The 13,964-nt window shown below is 26.1% G+C and overlaps 2 protein-coding genes across 2 annotated transcripts in view; both read left to right on the top strand.

The window, feature by feature from the left end:
- LOC145837742 (dynein axonemal heavy chain 2-like) overlaps positions 1-5,203 on the top strand; it is a 51,350-nt gene extending 46,147 nt beyond the window's left edge. The window contains exons 75-81 of the mRNA XM_082945182.1: positions 252-436; positions 1,115-1,337; positions 1,479-1,592; positions 2,437-2,589; positions 2,940-3,116; positions 3,803-4,028; positions 4,957-5,203. Coding sequence (XP_082801308.1) covers positions 252-436; positions 1,115-1,337; positions 1,479-1,592; positions 2,437-2,589; positions 2,940-3,116; positions 3,803-4,028; positions 4,957-5,111 — 1,233 coding nt within the window. The 3' untranslated portion in view covers positions 5,112-5,203. The remainder of the gene's footprint in view (positions 1-251; positions 437-1,114; positions 1,338-1,478; positions 1,593-2,436; positions 2,590-2,939; positions 3,117-3,802; positions 4,029-4,956) is intronic.
- A 5,475-nt stretch (positions 5,204-10,678) lies between these two features.
- LOC145831299 (serologically defined colon cancer antigen 8 homolog) lies at positions 10,679-13,611 on the top strand. Its single transcript, XM_082938501.1, has one exon. It carries the CDS (start codon positions 10,690-10,692, stop codon positions 12,277-12,279), a length of 1,590 nt encoding a protein of 529 aa, XP_082794627.1. The 5' UTR covers positions 10,679-10,689; the 3' UTR covers positions 12,280-13,611.
- Positions 13,612-13,964: the final 353 nt, after the last annotated feature.

Below are 13,964 nucleotides of genomic sequence, written 5' to 3'. Positions count from 1 at the left end.
TTTTTTGCCTATACTGAGTTTTTTTATTACTTTTCCTAATTAATTTTTGCAATTTATAATTTTTTTTAAAGTCAATTAATAATTTTATACATAAATTCGTGTTACACTTGATAAGTTACTTTTACTTTATTTTTTTATGAGTTTTATTTGTTTTAAAATAATTTTATCATGTCATTAAAAAAAAATTAGTCAATCACTCTGTATGCTAGCTAGAAATAAAGTGATTAGAAACTTATTAATACTTAAATCAGGTATCAGAAAACCTCATTTCAATATATTTGGATGAATATGATGAAACTCCTTGGGATGCACTCAAATACCTTATTGCTGATGTCAGTTATGGAGGTCACGTGACAGACGACATTGACAGGAGACTGCTGAGAAGTTATGTTGAAAACTGCTTCAAAGACGAAACTATAAACACTCCCTTTTTCAAGTTTATTGCAAATTTATGACTATAAGGAAAACTATTAGTTTTCACTCACTTAACTAATATCCATGTTTCTTAGAAATTTATTCTTTCGTTTACAAACTATTGTATGCTTTGAATAATTATAAAAGTCTATTTAAACTCTTTAGTGACTTTAGATAAAAGTGTGCAAATGATACTCACTAGAATTTTATTAATCAAACAGACTAAAAGGGTACCTCTAAAACAAAATATTTACAAAAATATTTCTTATTTGTTCATTAAAATTATAAAACTTTATAAATTATTTTTTTTTACATAGAATGCGAAAGAATATAAGTTATTAAAATAAAGCAACAGTTCATACATGATACAGTTTTTTTTTTCTAATAAAAGTTTTATTACAGTGGAATTAAATATTAACGCGAAAAGAGACATGACTGCTAGTTTTCGAATTGTAAAAACTATGTCCTGTTAAAGTCGGTATCAAATTTCTAAAAAATGTTTTTTAAAGCATTTTTTTTTAATAAGTTGCTTAATTAACTAATATCGTAGCTGTATAAAAATAGATTCAGTTTTCATTACAGCTTGAACTTGTTTTAAGTTTCGTTTTTTTTTTAATAACTTTTTAACAATATAATAACTAAAGCTACTCTGGCCTAAACATAAAATTCAATTTACTCAATAATATAAATATGCGTCTAGGCTTTCAACAATGGATACTTACTACATACCTAAAGACGGACCTTTGTCAATGTACAAGGAGTACGTCAGCCAGCTGCCAACCATGGACAACCCGGAGGCGTTCGGTCAGCACTCGAACGCCGATGTGGCTTCACAGATCACAGAAGCCCGGATGTTGTTTGAAACACTGCTGTCTTTGCAACCTAAGGAAGCCGTAACTTCAGGTCGGAGTCAGGAAGATCAGGTAGTTTACCCATGATTCTCCTTTTTTCTCAGTTTTTTAAGAAAGTATATTTCTTTTATATTTTTGTTCGAATTAAGCTAAAATAACAACCTACGCATGTATAATTTTCCGGTTATATTTTGAAATAAGTGTTATCAATAGGTGTTAGAACTGGCAGCTAACGTATTGAAAGCGATTCCTGATAATGTAGATTATGATCGAACTGCAACTATACTTCAGCATGATCCAAGTCCCTTGAATGTTGTACTTTTGCAAGTAATAATTTGATTTTTTATTAATCTGTTTTGCAGTTTTATCTATAATTAGCCTAAAGTTTTCATAATATATTGTTTTTTGTTGAATTTATTTATCATTTACCTAGTTATTTATTTACTTTATAATACAAGCTTTGAAACTTAGTATTAAATGTTTTATATTAAGTAATAAATCTTAACGAAAAACTTTATTACTGGGATTTTCACTCAGATATCCAACAACCTTCATTAAATTGTAACAGTTAGCTAAATTTTAAGTTGTATCATGTCAAAATAGTTTGGGTTTCAGCTTGCGTTAAGGTACGCTACTTTTAATGTGTGTTCAGTTCTAGAACATTACTAATAGTTAAAGTATAACTAAATACTTTGCGAGAACAGACTCTAGAACTACTTTAGACCAAAAACTTGTTTTCTTTTTATAAACATTTATATAAATGATTAAATTGCCCTTCACCTTTAGGAGAGTTTAGATAAAAAAAATAAAAAAGAAGTAAAATATGTAATTTGTTATAATATAAACCAAGTTACATTAAAGTTATAAGTTTTTATCACAAAAACCAAAGTTCATATCGATTGATTAAAATTATTTTTATATTTTATCTTTATATTTATTTTTTTCAAATTGCTAACAAAGTTTAAATTTTTTATGTTGAAAGTTAAACTATAAAAAATTATTTCACATTTTTCTGGTTGTTTTTTCTTAGTTTTTAAACAGATTTGTATTCAACAAACTGTTGGTGTAAAGTTTTTCATAATCAAAATTAGTTAGTGTATATTTAAATGTTTTTAAGTTACTTCTAAGCATAAAATTATTTATTTAAGTTTTAAAACTAAAATTTCTAAAGGAAATTGAAAGGTACAATATTTTGTTGGACATTATTCGAAAATCACTAATTGATTTGGAAAAAGGAATTCAAGGGCTTGTTCTGATGTCGAGTGATCTTGAAGAAACTTTTGATTGTATTTATGAGGGCAAAGTTCCCCCACTTTGGGAAAAAGTTAGACTTTTGTTTGATTGTTTTATGCTAAGTTGTACATAATAGTCAAAAATAAGTTAGACAATGAATTAAATGTCTTAGAGTTGTATGCTTTCAATAACTTTAGCCACTTACTTTTTTTTAAATAAGTTGAAAGATTTTTTTTTGTTTTGAGTAAATAAACATGTGTTTGCATTTCAATTAAAGTATTATAAAATATAAAGAAGTTTAAACTTTACCATTTATATTAAATGTTTTTATTTTTAGAAAACTAATTAAGAGATCTCAACTACTAGAGGATAAATATGTTATACTTTACCATTTTTGATAAGTACGAAAAATAAGCTCATCCGTGTATTTTTTGTTACCAGGCATACCCTTCAATGAAGCCGTTAGGTTCGTGGACTCGTGATCTTATACTGAGGATAGACCAACTTTCTAAATGGGCCACAACAGCTAAACCGCCTCTTTTATTCTGGATGTCAGGGTTCACTTTTCCAACTGGTTTCCTTACTGCCGTACTACAGACCTCCGCCCGAGGCAACCAGGTTTTTTATATGTTCAACGTTTGTTGTTTTTAACTGTTTTTAGTTATCAAAATTTTACATAAAAAATGCTAAGGTTAAAAACCTGTGTGTGCCTTAAAATGATTTTTTTTTAATTTTAATTCTCTTGGTGTTATATCTTTTGATAATAACCTTTGATTGTCATCACTCTTAAAAATTAATCAAGCTTTATTTTTTAAATAACTGTAGCACAAATAAAACAACTTGTTTTGTAAAGTGACCTAGTACTTATAAAACAAACACAAGTTTCCATAGTGGTATCTTAGTAACTTTGACTCTTTTGCCTGCTTTACGCTTTTGCAAGGGTAACATAGCCTTTAAAATCTAAAATATTGGCATTTAATCCCTAATTTTTTTAGGATATCCGTACATTTGCACTTTTGTACAACTACCAAGTATTTTCATAGTAATAAAGTATAGTTACTTGCATTTTATTTTAATGAAATTAAGTTTTTTATTAAGTAAGTGTAGTACCAATGTTTTTTTTTTACTCAAAAATACTAATTTAGAAATAACTTTTATATTCATTCTTATTTATATTTTTAATGTACCAATAGGTGTACACATATTTTAAGAAGTAAAAGATATATTTGTTCAAAGAACGAGTTCTAAACAACTATATTCAGTTACTTTTTGTAGGACATCATTAAATAGAAATTTTCAATCAGGTTTCAGTCGACACCCTTGCGTGGGATTTCCAGGTTTCCACTGTTGACGACAAATTCATCACGCAACCACCAAAAGATGGTGTTTGGATAAGGGGACTTTACCTGGAAGGAGCTGGATGGGACAAAAAGAACTCTTGCTTAATCGAAGCCTCTCCCATGCAACTTACTAGTTCTATGCCTGCCATTCACTTTAAACCTTATGTGCCTAAAAAGAAAGGACCCAAAGGTTGCTTTTGGACGTTTTTTTTTTAGTACAAATAGTTTTTTTGTTGTTTAAAACTTATGTAGAAAATGCACGTAGACTTTTCTTGAATATTAAAAGTATATATACAAGTTTACAATAATATATAATGTAGATTCTGTTTTAAAAGGTGTGAAAGCTATTGAAATGTTTGTCTAAAGAATTCTTTTATTTGTTTCAACATTTTTTTTAAATATATTTTCTACTGAAATGTTCATTTTTAGGTCAGCAAACATACTTTAAACTTTGTTTATTTATTTTTTTTAAATATACATAAGACTCAATTTCAGAAAAATATATATTTCATGCTTATTTCGTCAGTTGTATACTAAGCAATAAAGATAAAGTTTCGAATCTAGCTTATATAGTGAAAATTTAATCAACGTTTAAGTAATAATAATAAAGCAAAGGGTAATTAACAATACATAAGTACTTCTAATTACAATGCAACTAAAAAATTAATAAATCATGTTAACAACTTTTAAAACAATTTAAGAAAACAACGAAACCGTATAATCAAAATCTTTATGTTTACACAATTTAGGTTTTCTTAACAAAATACAAATAGCCTCAATTTTAATAAATCAGAAATGTGAAAACAATTTTTAATAATTTTAAATCTTTTCAAGTTATAATTACTTGCACAATTAAGGTTATTTACTAGGTGTTCTGCAATAGCAGATCTTTAAAAAAAAAGATTGCAGAACACCTAGTTGATTACATTTTCACTATATAAGCTAGATTTGAAACTTTATCTTTATTGCTTAGTATACAACTGATGAAATAAGCATGAAATATATATTGTTCTGAAATTGAGTCTTATGTATATTTTTTGAAATAATTTACAAAAGTGTCAAAAAAAAATTGTTTTATTTATTAAATTGTATAATCAACAAAAAACTATTTTTAATAGGAGTTTACAGCGCTCCATGCTACAGCTTTCCAAATCGAGCGGGCAAAAATGGTCGCGATTCTTTTGTTGTCAACGTCAACTTAGGAACAGGGGCTTCACCTCCGGACCATTGGGTGAAGCGGGGTACAGCCCTTCTAATGTCTTTAAGTACTTAATATTGAAATGTTTTTTTTTACTGTTTTTCAAATCTTTGCTGTGAGTATTTTTTCAGCTAAATCATTATGGTTTTGTTTTTTACTCTGTGATTTTTAGGCTTTACTGTGACTTTTAGATTTTGTTTAAAATTTTATATTTATTGCCATTTGAAATAAAATCAATAACAAAATCAATATATTATGTTTGTTTATACTAATTAAATAAAAAGAAAGAGATAATTTCATAAGCTACTTCAAATAGAAACGTTTAGCAATTTTTTAAACTATTTATACTAAAATTTTTGTCAATAGAATAGTTTGAAGTTAAGGTAAATACAACATTTAGCTTGTTATTTTACATACGTCTTTACTTATGCAACTTACTTAATATAGTTAACAAAAAAGTTTAAATAAATGAATGGTACTCTTATAAATTTAGGTACATAAGGATACTGCTTTAACTTAAGTTAGGCTCCTTATTCAATTAAATCTGTTCACTAGTGCTTTTTTATTGCTTAATCTATCATATTTTTAGCTTAAAGCTATTTTAATGTAACTGAGGCCCTCGAAGACTTTACTAAATAGTGCGGCCCGCAAGCAACTTTTCTTGGATAATTGGCCTGCGAGCTACAAAAGGCTGGACCCCTGTTCTAGGATAATATAGAACCAGTGATATAAAACAACTAAGTTTTTATGAAAAAAAAACTTTTAAGAGAAAATAAAAAATGTATGCTTTTAGATCTTAAGATTCCATATAATACTACAAAACTTTGTTCGTTTATTTATCAGTTTCTATTTTGTGCATGTTTAATATCGTAAACTTAGTTCTTTTACTTTGTAGCGCATAAGCTTGTAGTACAGTGAACGGGTCAAATATGCACGAAGAGTTAGCTGTCAAAATTGCACGAAGACACTTTTGCACGGGTAGTTTTTTTTTGCTCTTGGTCGGCAACTTTTTTTTTTACTATCACTGCTACCCCTAATCCTTACCATCGGTCGGTAGCTTTTTTTTATATAATAATTTTTGACACTTAATTTTTTTTTACTTTCACTGTTAAGCCTTACCCTCGGTCAGTAACTTTTTTTTATCAATTCATTTTTTAGTTTCTGTTTACTTTTTCAATATTTTTTTCTGTTTTTTTTTTACTCGTGCAAAAATTTCTACCCGTGCAAATTTGTCTTCGTGCAATTTTGTGCCCTCATTCAATTTTTTCTTCCTGCAATTTTAACCCGTTCCCGGTCAATTTTGCACGAAAGTAATAATACATTTTTTTTTTAATCAAAGGGTTAGGGGTAGAGTGGTATTTTAAAAATGTTTAAATAAAAACACTAAAAAAAAGTTATAAACCAAGAGTTAGAGGTAACAGTCATAGTAATTTTTTTTTTCAACTCATGCAAAAATGTTTTCGTGTGTCCCTTTGCAAAAGTGTCTTCGCTCTAAAATTACCTTTCGTGCAAAAGTTTGCCTTTGTTCAAAAGTGTCTCTTCTTGCATTTTTGACACCTACCAGTTGTAAAAAGCGCATTTTGTCTTAGACGGTAGTAAAAATAATGTGTTTTTTTTTTTTGGGTCTTTAAAGTTTTGTAAACAGATATAAATTATGTTAAAATAATTTTATAGACAAAAAAAGATAAATGTTGTTTGCTTTCTATACAAAATAGACAAAGTATTAAATAAAGGTTTTGTTTGGTCTGAACGTTTTATAAATTTAAATTATAGACCGTTCTTAAAGTTTAAGTATGTGATTATTTGTTATCAAACTGTATTATTTGTGTTAATTTATGTTGTTATTAGTTTTAGAAAGTGTGATGTAGTGATCATTTATCTTTTAGTTTGTAAATAAAACTAAGTTTCTTTCGCTTTTTATAATTATATAGATAATCTTATATCCTTATCTAGCCTATTACCCATAAGTAGGGACGTAGCTTGGTACGTTTCTGCAAATCTACAAAAACGTATACTTATGTGCAAAAAAATTAGCTTTTAGTATTCATCTATGCTTAGTTATGCACTCCTGAGAGATAATTTTGACATATAGACTCTTTAGCATTTTTAGTGTCGTAAAAAAATTGAACGAATTAAATACATCCAAATTGTAACATTTAGCGCGTTAAAGCTTTGTTTTATCAAAAAGCTACAATGCAAAATTGAATCTAATGGAAGCTGTAGCATCAAAAATCAAAATCATACAATTTTATGTTACAAAAATTTGCATAACTTGTTGTTACTATTGACTACGTTAAATGTTTGATTTTATACGTTTGAATGAAAAAAATATTAATGTTTTTGAGTTTTATTGTGATTTTTTATACTTGTTTTAAATAAACGTTTTCTGGGTTTACACAAGTAGCATGACATAAAGAGTCATATGGGGTGTGGAGCAAAATAAATTGCCTTGTATACATTTATCACTCGTACTTCAATATTCCATTTTTGATGTATTAACATAACTGAATATTTTCAGATTAAATTCAATAATATTAGAGGTAGTTTAAATTGCTGTGTTCCCGCTAGGACGTGTTATTTCAGATGTTTTAGTTTTTGCAGATTCGTAACTTTTTTTAGCTAGCTACGTCCCTGCCCATAAGCAACTTTCTTTATTGAAACATTAAAGTTAACGCTCTTATATTGCGACATAAGTTTAAGAGCCTATCAGATTGCATTTATGTTCTTAACGAGAATTTCAACTGCCATAACGGTTATCTAAACTAAGTCATTATATAATTTTATATTTTTACTTGATTAAGAGAACAACTTTAATGATTTCTATTGTTTATAGTTAGAAGTTTATCTTTGCCAATCAATATTAGGTTCTAGAGGTACCTTCTAAACATTTACATATTTATTTGTCCTATGATTTTTTTAACAAGTACTTATATATTTGAAACAAACAATTTGTTAATTCGAAGTTTTTGTCAAAACAGATGTTGTTAAATATCATAAGTAGGTAAATTCTTAATACTTAGAAAAATAAATAAAAAATTTGTAAAAATTAAACATGACATTTTGTACTTATAAAACTGCTTTTAAACATTTTTTAATAAGTAGTTACAAGTATCATTTTTAAGTTACTAAATAAAAGTACTTTTTTGTTAAATGGTAGTATGTAAATGTTGTTCTGACAAGTACTAAACTGCTTTAAATTTCAATTATTTATTTTCTAAACATTTTTCGGGAGGAACAAATTAACCTCATAAAAACGTTTAGCAAAAACCAATATATGAAACATATAGAAAAAGTACAGTTTTTTAGGAAGAGACTTCACGTAAAGCATTTTTTAACAAAAATATATGAGCGGTTAAAATAAAAATCCATAATTACATATCACACAAAAGTATATTCGCATTTTTCTAAAGTTTTTTATAGTCGTAATAGTATTTAAAGAGGTGTTCATACTTTTATAATAAAGATTGTTAAAAAGCCTATTTAGTTTATTATAAACAATTTTATTTGTAAATAAGAAACTGTTTTCATAAATGAAAAATTAAGTACTAAAAGTCCCAATAAATAAAAATACTTTTGTAAAACTCATGGCAGCTTGTTTTTATGTACTACCAAAAAACAAACAAAGCAGTAAAAACAAAATTTATTTTAATTTATCAATTGTTTAAACTTTAAACTGACGTTTTAAACGCAAAAAAAGAGCTGTTAAACTTAGATAAGCTTAATTTATGACGAATATGCTTTAATAACAGAGTCATAGCGAGAACAGTTACTAAATGTTAGGCATCTGTAAACCTAACGGTTTTGTATGCTGTAGTTTCTAAACTCTGAAACTTATATTGCCAGACGTCTTATTTAATCAACAAAGTGAAAAATGATTCAATTTAAGAATTTCTGATTTTAGAGAAACTTCAGTTATAACGTTTTTGCGTTGAAAACAATATTTTTAGATTAAAATTAGTAGCTAAGTTATATCTATAATACCTAGCATGAATCCCTAATGGGTACCTGTTTTAAGCTGTGCTGGTACAACTTTTAAGTTCAAAAAACTTTTGTTTTCTCTAAGATCTTCTTTAAAGTGTTATTTTATCGCAACTCTGATTAAGAAACAAAGTCCTATCAGGAAGCTAGATCGATTCTTTAGTGCTTATGCTTTAAATCATTTGATAAATAAAAACAATATATAAACCAGTTTATCAGTCTAATTTCCACCAGTAAAGTTATTCATAACTTTTACATTGTCTTAGAAAAAAATTTTACAGCATAAAAGCAAAAAGTTTACTCTTTAAGTTGTATGTTGTAAATTCGAATCAGATCCTAATTAGTATTACCTACATTTTTCTAATCGTTATTTTAATTTTTAAGATAATTCACATAAGTTTTGCGCTGAAAATTTAGAATATGTGTAGAGTTAAGTTTGTAAATACTGAAGACTATGGTAGCAACTGTCAGAGAAGCTATTTAAATTAGTCAACTATCAAGCTACAAGCATAAAGTTAATTTTATAGGTAAATTTATTAATTTTTCGAAAAATATAAAACTTTAATATCAATTATTTTTCTTATCTTTAAAGCTATCTAAGAAAAATTATTTTTATTTTAGAGAACGCACCTTTGTCTTTAATTTAAAAAAAAAAATTTTGGTTTTGGGTTGGAACTATTTCATGGGGTCCCTCCAAAAATAAAGGTTTTTTTTTGTTTTTTTCATTATTATTGCCTTAAAACCAAAAATAAATATTTTTTTTTATTTTTTTTTAATTTTCCCTTACTTTGCATATTATTTAAACTCTTAAATGTTTATTTTATAAATAATATTAATATCTTTTACGATTTGGCCTCAAAACAAAATAATGTATATTACACTATCATTTGCCTTGGCCATTTTCTAGATAAAAAATTGATAAAAGGAAAAAAATAAAAATAAGAATGTGAATTACAACAAATTTAATTAAATTATTTTAGTTTAATTAAATTTGTTGTAATTCACATTCTTGTTAATTTTTTTTTCCTTTTATCAATTTTTTATCTAGAAAATGTAATTTTCTTGTTTAATTTGCACTCATCTTTATCAATTTACTTTTCCTTTAATTCTTTTTTATAATACTAATTTTCTTAATGTTGAAATCATAACTGTAAATATATGCTAGCCCACTCTATGTTTACCAGAATTGCCATAAACTCAGATCTATCAGGCTAGTTTAAAACTAAAAAACTTAGGCTAATTTTAGGATATTTTTAAGCTTATAGAAAAACTCAGACTTGTTTAAAGTTTTATTTATGCAAACCTCAAACTTGAGATTACTTTCCTAACACTCAGTCTATTTTTTATAAATTTACAATTTACTAATTTTATTTTAATACATGTTATTTGTTTTTATAACTGCTATCAGTATAGTATTCAAGATTGTTTAAAAGTATTTTTTCAGTTTTAAATTTTTTTGCTTCTCATGACTTTATTTTTGTCTACTATCTCATAAACTCAAACTAATTTTTAGTCACTAATACTAGGTTATTTTTTGCCTCAAAAAGTATTCAGTTGTAAATGTTTTAGTTCAAAAAAATTATTTAATTTACTAACATAAATTTATGAGAAAAAATGGAGAATGTTTTCAATTAAACATATTGGTACTTTTAAACACAGGTTTTTGTATAATGCTATGAAAGAAGACTACATATTTTCTTTAGTTACCCAACAAACTGAATACATTGATCAATTAGAAAAAAATAATCTTTTCCTTAAATATGAGCTTCAAAATTTTCAGTCTAAACTAAAAGTAGTTATTGAGGAAAATGAGTCTTTTTACAATGATGATAGAAGAAAAATAGCAAGATCTATTTTAGCTGAATCAAAAAATAACATAGTTTATTTTAAACCTGAAACTCAGGGTTCACCTATATCATCATTAGTCAACAAGACAGAAGTAAAACCTACAAAAGATAAAATTTTACCTACAAGTTTGGAGAGTTGGAAGGCTGAACTAAAAACTATTAGAAATTTATATCAAACTAAAATAAATAAACTTAAAGAAGAACTTCTATCCACTAACAATGAACTTAACCTAACTAAGAGTTTGTTAAATCAAAAAAATAAAATTTTAAATAACAAACATAACAATAAAAATGCTCAAGATTTTGATAAGGAAAATGCAGGTACTATGAATGATCTTTTGTCAGAAAGATCAAGTCTTTTAGAAACTATAAAAGGGCTTAATGACGCAGTTAGCAAAGGTAGAGAGCGGGAAGTAGTGTTAAGACAAGACTTACAAAACAGTATGAAAAGTACTGAAGAACTACAACTTCAAGTATCTCACTTACAACTTTGCAAGGCAAATTTAGAAAGTGATTTATATGATTTAAATAAAAATAATGAAGCAAATTTATCTAATACAAAACAATTAGTGGAAGATGCAGTGAAGGAACAAAAAAAGTCGAGTTTATCTGAAATGGATAAGATGATAAAAGATAAAACTATCCTTGAAAAGGAGAACTTGAAAAATGTTACCACCTTAAAAAGATTTGAGAGTGAAAACTTTGAACTTCAATCTTCTGTTGCTGAATTGTATAAGGAAATTTATTCAAAAGAAAAAGTTATTGCTGGTTATAAATCAATGAATCAAATAAATAATTACTTAAAAGAAAAAGAAAGTTCAAGTAAAGAATTATGTCTTATAAGTGTTAAATCAAATCTTGAAAGAAACCTACAAAATGAAAAAAATGAGAAAATGGTTGTGAACCAAAAGTTAAAAAAAGTTGGCACAAAGCTAGAGCTCTCTAAGCAGAAAGAGTTAGAACTTCAAAATTTAAAAATAAACTTAAATGAAAGGATATACAGAATGCAAAATGAGCTTAGTAAAATGTCTAGTGAAAATGAAAAGGAACTAAGAGAAAGCAACAAACAAGTAATTACTTTAAAACAAATGCTTAAACAGCTAAAGAATCAAAACTTTAACAACATTAATTTGCTTGAAGAAAGCTATAAATGTAGACTTATTGAGTTGGAAAGTCTTTCAAATAAACAAGCTGGTCTTATTAAGAAGCTAAAAAACGAATGCTGTAAGCTTGAAGCTGATATTTCATCTGTAAGTGAAAAATATGAAATAGGGATGAAAATGATTCAAAAAAATAACACAGAGCTTTTACTGAGAGTAAAAATATTAAGTCAAAAAAACAAAGAGCTTTCAGACCAATGTGTCAAGCATGGTATACTACATAAAAACATGTCAAAATATATTGAGTCAAATATTTGAAAACCACAAAAAAATAAACTATCAGAATAAGAAAGATTACAAAAAATTATTGTTTTGAATTAATTATTATTTTGTTTTAGTGTCATTTTAATATTAATTCTTATGTTATTTTTTTAACTCATTACTAAAGAGTTTTACCTACACTTTTAATTATGCCAAAATTTTGAAACTAAATATAAAATTGGTTATAAGCTTTTAAAATGTATTTTTACACCACTAAGTCTTTTAAATACTTCTAAATTAAAATAAATTAGTTTTTTAAAGTTACAAAATAGGGTGATCCTAAGCTTAATTTTCTAGTTAGCGCATGTCATTTATATCTTAAAAATTGGAACAGGTCAAAATTTCACGAAGACAATTTTGCACAATAATAAAAAAAACAGAAAATAAATAAAAAACTAAAGGATAAATTTATAAAAAAAGAAAAAAAAGTTATTGACCAAGAGTAAGGGTTAGGGGTAACAGTGATAGTAAAAAAAGTTAATTTAAATAAATTAAAATTATAAAAGAGTAATGTATTTAACCCGTGCAAAATTTTCTGCTCGTGCAAATTTGACAGTAACCCCTTAAAAATAGTTCAGAAATTGCACTACTTACTTCTACATAAAAGTTGACTGCAACAATTTCTCAAATTTAATTAAAAAACTAGTGTTCACTTTCTTAATGTGAAGAGCCACCCCTGACACTTAAGTAATTAATAAAAAGTGCATTGAGCCTAACTTTGTAAATTACAGTTTTAAATCTTCGAAAATTTATCATGCTGGTATATTTTAAAGCATAAATATACTGTTTATGATTGTTTACAATTTCTAAGTCGCTGTAAATTATTTATTAAGTTTTAATTACGTTTGTATTACACTAAATTTTTTAACATTTAAAAAATTACTTTGTCTTAAAGAGTTCCTAAAAAAATACTATTTAAAGTAGTATTTAATAAATTAAGTTTTATGGCAATCACTACTAATTACTTCAATTAGAATTCAAATCTTATAAATCTCGGAGTGTAAGAAAATTACCAGATCAATTTTTTTTTTGTGAATATTAATGAAGTAAAATTATTCTAAAACTAGTAATAGTTTTCTTAGCAATGCTGATGTCCCTTGAAAAATAAGAACACTTTTTACTAAAAAAAAAGTTGTATCTTATTTACTAGTATATTTTTAAATTAAAACTTCTTTATTGTTTGTTTTATTGAATTATGAAGAATGTATACAACATTGCTTTAAAGAATCTACCATTAAAATGCTTTTTTTTTGGTAAAAAAATTGTCAAGGTCTTTAACATTAGTTTTTTTTAATTGTTTACAAATTACTTACAACGATTTTTCTCAAAGTGTGCATATAAATTAGCTACCTTACTGTGTTTTAGAAGTTTGATAAATAGTGAAAATATTTTTAAAGTAAGGTATATCGTTCATTTATTAATTTTAGTAGGTCTTTACATACACTAAAAAATACAATTAAACTTTGATAAAGCAGTTTTTGTATTGATTGAATTTTCTAGTGTGCAAAGAATTTTTAAAATGATCTATTGTGCACAGCTTTTTAAAAGTTTAAGAACCACTTGCTTTGACACCTCAACAATTTTTTATTAAATAATAGTTTACAAAGAAGTATCTTACTGTGCACTAATGTTTCTATTAGCAGTAAGAATGTTTTATTAATAGCTTATGCTTGTTTTTGATA

This window comes from Thalia democratica, chromosome 1, assembly GCF_965202585.1.
Source record: "Thalia democratica chromosome 1, ktThaDemo2.hap1.1, whole genome shotgun sequence".
Lineage (NCBI taxonomy): Eukaryota > Metazoa > Chordata > Thaliacea > Salpida > Salpidae > Thalia > Thalia democratica.
The sequence above is the reverse complement of the archived record's forward strand: the minus strand, read 5'-3'. Positions and strand labels throughout refer to the sequence as shown.

What these genes read in the sequence shown, in the direction of transcription:
- LOC145831299 (XM_082938501.1), top strand. Translation starts at nt 10,690, where the DNA reads ATGAAAGAAGACTACATATTTTCTTTAGTTACCCAACAAACTGAATAC.